This window comes from Octodon degus, unplaced genomic scaffold, assembly GCF_000260255.1.
Source record: "Octodon degus isolate 3935 unplaced genomic scaffold, OctDeg1.0 scaffold00028, whole genome shotgun sequence".
NCBI lineage: Eukaryota > Metazoa > Chordata > Mammalia > Rodentia > Octodontidae > Octodon > Octodon degus.
Genome location: NW_004524604.1, coordinates 10,189,283 through 10,196,122, shown reverse-complemented (window position 1 = coordinate 10,196,122; position 6,840 = coordinate 10,189,283). Strand labels below are relative to the sequence as shown.

The window sequence follows — 6,840 nt, the reverse complement described above, 5'->3', positions numbered from 1 at the left end:
TGTGTGTGTGTGTGTGTGTGTGTGTGTGTGTGGCCAGCTCAGCCCACAAGGGGGCGGAGCTGGCTGGCATGTGGTGCTGGGGTTTGAACTGCAGTCTCTGTGCTTTGCTAAGCTTGTTCTAAGTAGGTGCTTTAGACCACTGAGCCATCTCACCAGCCCAAGATGAAGTTTCAATGGTTAGAGTAGTGTTGGTTTTCTAGTTTGACCCATGTTGTATCCACATCATGACTCTGCTGTATAAATTATCCCTGACAAAGGACCTCAGAGGCAACCTACTTCTGGGACTGCTTCCATCTCTCATATTTTTAGAAAAAAACCCAAAACCTTCAATTAAAAGCTTTTCTATATTAAAAAAAATCTGATTAGTAATTGTGATGATAATGGTGGGAATACCACAAGCGTTGCCTTTATTTTGCTTCCTAGACCAGATGGAGGTGGGGCAGGAGCAAGATTCTAAAAATTAAAGATAAAACCTGGGAGAAATGATCATGAATACCTTCTCTATGAGCTAGACTAGAGCTTCAAATGAAGCAGGACTTCAAGAGCAATTCCCCTCAAACTCTTCCTCCTCCCCTATAACTATAACTTCTTGTTCTGGTACAGATAATTTGGCAGGTATGTCCTGTAAATACAGTTTAGGTCATCTTTCAAGGCTAGGTTATTGCATTGTCTTGCCCCCTACCCCAGATCCCCTAAGCCAGGTGTATACAACTAGAACCTTTCCTTTGGACGTCTGATCTCCTGGATTCTGCAACACAAGTACACTAAACACTATCCTCTCACACATTCAGCATAGTTGTGTTTCTCAAACATACCCATTTTTACATTCTCAGCTCAGCACCAGGACTGCCCTTGGCAAACACAGGATGTCACAGAAGAGAGAAGATGCAGTATGGAATCTGAGCACCCAGACATCTAAAGACACCCAGACATTTACACTAGATGCCTCAAGTACTTTGCCGCTAAGGCACAAGACATCCAGAGAACTTCAGCCACTGATGTTTAGTAAGATCTTACCACATGTCTCATGCCTGTGCTTGTGTCCTGTCTGTCTGTCTTTTTGAGACAGGACCTTACTATGCAGTTCAGGCTGACCTTGAGCTCACTTTGTAGCCTAGGCAGGTCTCACACTTTCAATGATCCTCCTGCCTCAGCCTCCCAAGTGCTAGGATTACAAGTGTGCACCACTATGCCCAGTCTTAATCAGGTCTCAGCGCGCCCTAGGAGCAGGGGCAGGGCTGGTAGCACACGGGGGATCAAACCCATCACAGCATCACAGTGTCTGCCTAAGCAGGCACTTTAATTGGTTGAGCTATCTAGCTGACCCTTCAAACCCTATAACTAGGGATTGAACTCAGGCCCTTGTGTTTGCCAGGCAAACACTTATTCCACTGAGCTATCTCCCTGGCCCCTCAAACCCTATTTTTTAAAAGCTGTCTTACTCTTCTCTCATTGCTGGGACAAATACCCGACACTCAAAATAAAGGAAGGAAAGGCTTATTTAGCTCACAGTTACTGGAGGTTTCAGCCTGTACTCAGCTGGCTCCAAAGCAGAGCGGCACACGGCAGAGGGCAACCTTTCATGGTGGCGGCAAAGAGCAAGAGCACAAGGGAGGAGTAGCAGCAGCTCAAGCTGCTAACTTCTCTTCCCACCTTACATTGTAATGCAAAGTACCTGCCCCAGGGCAGGCGCAGCATCCACACCCACAGTAATCAATCACAAACTCCAGAAGGTGCCCCAAGACTGCATAAGGCTCTGGGGGGACACCTATACACAAACCGTAACAAAAGCCCACTTCTCTTTGTTGCCTGACCTTTTCATCTTCTGTCTACCTGCACTCAGACACAATAAATTGTGTGCTGTGTTGCCTTTACACAAGCCTGGTGGTTTCAGCTGGTCTCTGCCTCATGCCATTTCTTACAGTGGGGTGTTGGTACCTGAGGTGGGTGATGGCACACTGTTGCACTGCATCAGGAAGCCCAGTTCTAGCTCTACACTTAGCATGCCACTTTAACAAGTTACCTCACCTCTCTAAACCTCTGAAACATGGTCATGACACTGCCCTTTTGGACAAGAAAGTACTTATAAATTGTTGTTCATAATACAGAAAGGGAGTTTCCTTCTTATGCAATCTCAGGGAGACGTGTCACCAGAGGACATACTAGGGACAATAACTGCTTGTTCAGTGATGACGTTGCAGCCCACGTAAGTGGGCTGTGCGCTAGGTGTTGTTTGTTCTCATTGTGCAAATGGGTTTTGTTCACCTAAGCCCTCCCTCTCAGCTTCTCTATGCCTACAGATCAGAAGCAGAGAGACCAGGAAGGACACAGTGCACTATATTTAATCACATAGCGCAAGGTTAAGCACATTTCGGAAGTGGAAACGTGTTTGTTTGTCCCCTTAACTGAATAAACTGGGTGATGGCATAATATTGAAGACGGTAGAGAAGATCCTCAGAGAAGATCAGATCACTGTGGGAGAACATCTTGCCTGGGAGACTGGAAAGAAGACAATGTAGATCCTGGTGTAGGGGGTGGAACTAGTACATTAGAAGCCTAAACAACTTCTCAGTAACCTTCCTGTAAGTTAAACCTGCTTTTTATCCCCTGCAGGAATGCTCAGAGATAACTTTGATTTCAGTTCTTCTACCATCCCACTTTACTGGTAATCGATTTACTCTAACATACGGCATTGTCTTGACAAGGATTAACAGGTGTGACTCATAGCATTAAGACCCAAGCTCTGAATTTTACAAAGCTACCTCTTTGAACTTCCTCCGTGGTTGCTTGAGCTAGGTGTTGCTATCCCCACTTTACACACCAAGGCCAAAAAACATGCTCAAAGTCACGTATACAGTAAGTGATTACACAACTATGTTCAAACGCAATTCATTTCCCAGAACCATTTCTCCTACACTGCTGGGTTTAAGCATACGTACCTAACTTTAACAAACCTAATACGAATATGTATATTTACTGCGCTCTGGGAATTCGGGGCTATTTTTCTGCTGAAAACACAGCCACACAGAATTTCCAATAAGTGGCTAGCCTACTTTTTCTATAGATTTTGATGTCTCAGTGTCCACACTGTGTATTCTTACTTGCTGCACCATCTACACTTGCTCTGGATGAGCCAGATCACCTATCGTCTTGGCAACACCTTCATCAAAAATGATTGCTACTCTGTGCTGTGCATTCCTTTTTCAATAAATATTTACTGATTTCTGTGGGCTGGGAAGTATTAAGAGCCGCTGTAAATAAGGCGAAGAAATTTGTCCCTGACCTTTTGGAGCTTATATGGTGTGGGATCGTGCATAACCTAGCGAGAAGTAGCTAAACAAGGTAATTTTGGATGCTAGAAAGGAAATAAAACTAGGCAGGAATGGAATGGTCAGGAAAAGCCTTACCACCGGTGTATGAATCTTTAATTCTTACAACAACCCTCAGAAGATTTTGCTGACAAAGAAACTGCTGGTGACGGGGTTCAGGGACGCACTGTCAAACTCAGACGCGTAACTTCACTTTTCTCCCACAACCACTGTAGAGTGCCCCACGCCACGTCCCTGGATGATGAAACCAGGGGCAAGGACTACACCATCTCGAGCCCGTGTTCTTGCAGGTGATGGGAGGTGAGGGTGGAGATAGGCAGGATGCGTCTGCAGGGAAAAACTGTAAACAATTCTAAATTGCAAAGGCTGAGATCAGCCCAGACGGGCGGACCCAGCTCGGACAGGCACTGGGGCCCGTCGCCCCTCGGCAGAACCCCCTTCTACATCGCCAGGACAAAGAGCCCGCCCAGCCCCAGTCCAGCCCAGCAAGCGCGCCCGCCTCCTGGCCGGCCCCCGTCGGCCAGCGCGAGGCATTATGGAACTTGTAGTCCATTTGGCCCTGTGCGGCGGCCGCGGAGCAGCGAGAGGACTACAAGGCCCAGGAGACAGAGCGCAGGCCGGGCGGAGCGTGGAGGTGGGTGTGCGGGGTGGCGGGCCGGCTCCGGCCTCTTCAGACGCGCTGGCCGGGTGCGGGCACTGTGCACGCTCTGCGCTCCGTACGGCTGGTTTGCGGCAAGGGTCTTCACCGCCGGGGGATGGGCGGCCAGGCCCGCAGCAAGGCTGGCACCGCTCCCGCGAGGAGCCTTAGTCTAGGAGTGTGAAGGCGCGGGCGGCTGCCGCTGGCCCTGCGCGACGCGTGTGTTCTCTTTTGTGCCAAACCTCCCGGCCCGCGCGCGATGCAGCGGGCGGCGGCGCTGGCCCGACGGGGCTGCCCTCCCCGCGCCGCTGGCCCCTGGAGCCGCCGTTGGAGCAGTGCGCCTGCCGAGGCCCCGGCCGTGCTCCCGGTGAGGCGCGGGCGCATCCTCACGCCGGAGTCCATGAACCCGCAGGTGCGCGCCGTGGAGTATGCAGTGCGCGGGCCCATCGTGCTCAAGGCCGGCGAGATCGAACTCGAGCTGCAGCGGGTGAGCGCGGGGCCGGGGAGGGGGCGGGGGGCTGCAGCGGTGCCGAGCTCCCTCAGCCGGTCCTTGTCCTCCTCCTTGACCGGTGAAACAAGAGCAGGCCCTCCTGTCCTGTCCCCAGCTAGTACCTGGCACCTGGCACAAAGTAGGGCCTTCAGATACGGTTCACTTGTTGAATTATGTCCAATTATTGAGCGACCCATTCTGCTAGGAACTGCACGTTCGCTGTGTGTCTTACCATTCTGGAACCAGGATCCATTGGAGAAAACAGCAAGCGAACCGAAGAGTTTTGACAGTGAATAAGTGCTTTGAAGAATATAATTGGAGGGGGTGGAATGGTGTTCTTGGATGGGGTGATGAGAGGGAAGCCCTGTTAGATAGGATGGGAGGAAAAACGTGAGGAGTGTTTGTTCCTGAAGCTTTTTTCTGGGTTCTGTTGGGTCTTTACCAGTCCCAAACAGTTCAATGTAGAGGAGGGTTGAGCAGAAGCAAGCAAGCTTGAGGATAGTCATTAGTTATGGAGATTCAGAGGGTTATGCCTTTGTGACCTTAATAAGGTGACCCTGGAACTTTCTTCATCTTGGTGGCCAGCTGACATCTTGTCACAGGTAAAGTGACCACAAGGCTAGGAATGACTCCTTCCTTCCTACAGCCAGGTAGGAGGTTCCCTGAGTTTGCTCTGAGATACCATATCAGTGTCTCCCAGGTAAGGTAATCTCTTAGTATTTTCCTTGAGTACACTAAAGGAAGTCTCAGGGAACAATGACACTTGACCCTAAGTCCCAAGAGGACTTTGGGAGTTGAATGAGCTCATGGCCTAATGAGGCCTCGTCAGGACACCCAGTTCTGCTGAGTCGGAGTACAGCATTTCTTGCCGATTCCTTGCAGGGCTAAGTTTAAAGCTTGGCTCAGAAAAGCCTGGCTCAGTTTCTGTGCCTCCTGGCCTAGATGGGCCAGCGGCAAAAAATGTGTGGTTTTGCTCCACTGTTCTTTGTTGGTATCTGGCAGTCTGTACCTGGCCCTTCTGGAGGCAACAATCTCCCTGCTAAAACAAATCTGGGATTAAAGTGTTCCCAGTGTAATCACAGCAGAGCACAGGACCTGATTTCTCTGGTTCCAGATCTGAGAGGGCTTGCAGGAATTTTCTCCTCCTTTTTTATTAGACCGCAGCTTCCACATTGGCTTCAGTAAGCATGAGGAGGATGAGGACAGAGAAGGTACTGTTGCCGGGAGCTAACTGCCATATTGTTCCTCAGCCTCCGCCTATCCTCCCCCAATTCATTAAATATGGTGGGATCTTTCACAGGCACAGAAAATGTGAGAACAATCCAAGTGAAAGTGGAGCTGTGACAAAAGACAAGAGGTCAGAAAGTTTTGGGCATTCAGGAAGAGAGCTGGTGCTCCTAGCAAAACTGTTTGCTAGAAGGCGGAGGGATGGAAAAGAGGGAGGCCTGTGTCGCATGCTCTGGCCTTTAAGGTGCCTTTGGGGGACCTGGGCAACCAAGGAACAGGGTTGAGCTCTGTGACTGGAGTTGGGCAAGAGGCATCCTCTGAATTCCAAGACACATGCTCCACACCCTCATATCCTACCCTCCCCCATGTTATTTGAGTTCTTTCCATCCACCTTCATTGTCTGGTGCTTTCACTCTAGCATGTCCCTTTTCATTGTCTTCTCACTTAAGTGTCTCAGATGACTGAATGTAGGGAGCTGGAGATACAGCCCCAGCATATTCTCACTTAAATCTTCCTTTCACAGTTTAACCAGGGTCCCTTTTGAGACAGGTGCATTTTGTCAAAATGTTGTCAAACCTGCCCCTACTCCCCAGCCTTCCTTGTCATTGTACAGCTTTGGTTTTCCTACTTCTCTTTTGTTTTTTATTTTTATTTATTTATTTATATTTTTTTGGTGGAACCAGGGATTGAACTCAGGCCCTTGCACTTGCCAGGGAAGCGCTTAATCCATTGAGCCATCTCCGGGCCCCCTTACTTCTCTTTTGAATTGTAATGATCAAAGTTGGATTAGTGTTTGGCAAGAGATGGGATGGAGTAGGATTTGTAGGGTATAGAGTGACCCTGGGTAGGTCCCGTATATTCTCTGGGCCTTTGTTTCCATACTTTATGAAAGGAGAGAAGAGCCAGGTCTGGTGGTGACACCTATAATCCGAGTACTCTGGAGTTTTAGGCAGGAGGATTGCCTGAGGCAAGGGTGAAATACAGAGTGATTTTTTTTTTTTTTTTTTTTTTTTTTGGAACCAGGGATTGAACTCTGGCCCTTGTTTTCCCGACCGATGCTTTTTCTACTGAGCCATCTCCTTGGCCCCCAGAGTGTTTTATTTATTTATTTTTCCATAATTTTATTGAGAAACAAATAACAATGAGACAGTTTCAAA

General features: G+C 48.9%; 1 protein-coding gene across 1 annotated transcript in view; it reads left to right on the top strand.

Moving 5' to 3' along the window:
• Positions 1 to 3,989: 3,989 nt before the first annotated feature.
• Gpt2 (glutamic--pyruvic transaminase 2) overlaps positions 3,990 to 6,840 on the top strand; it is a 38,170-nt gene continuing 35,319 nt past the window's right edge. The window contains exon 1 of the mRNA XM_004629196.2: positions 3,990 to 4,453. Coding sequence (XP_004629253.1) covers positions 4,226 to 4,453 — 228 coding nt within the window. The 5' untranslated portion in view covers positions 3,990 to 4,225. The remainder of the gene's footprint in view (positions 4,454 to 6,840) is intronic.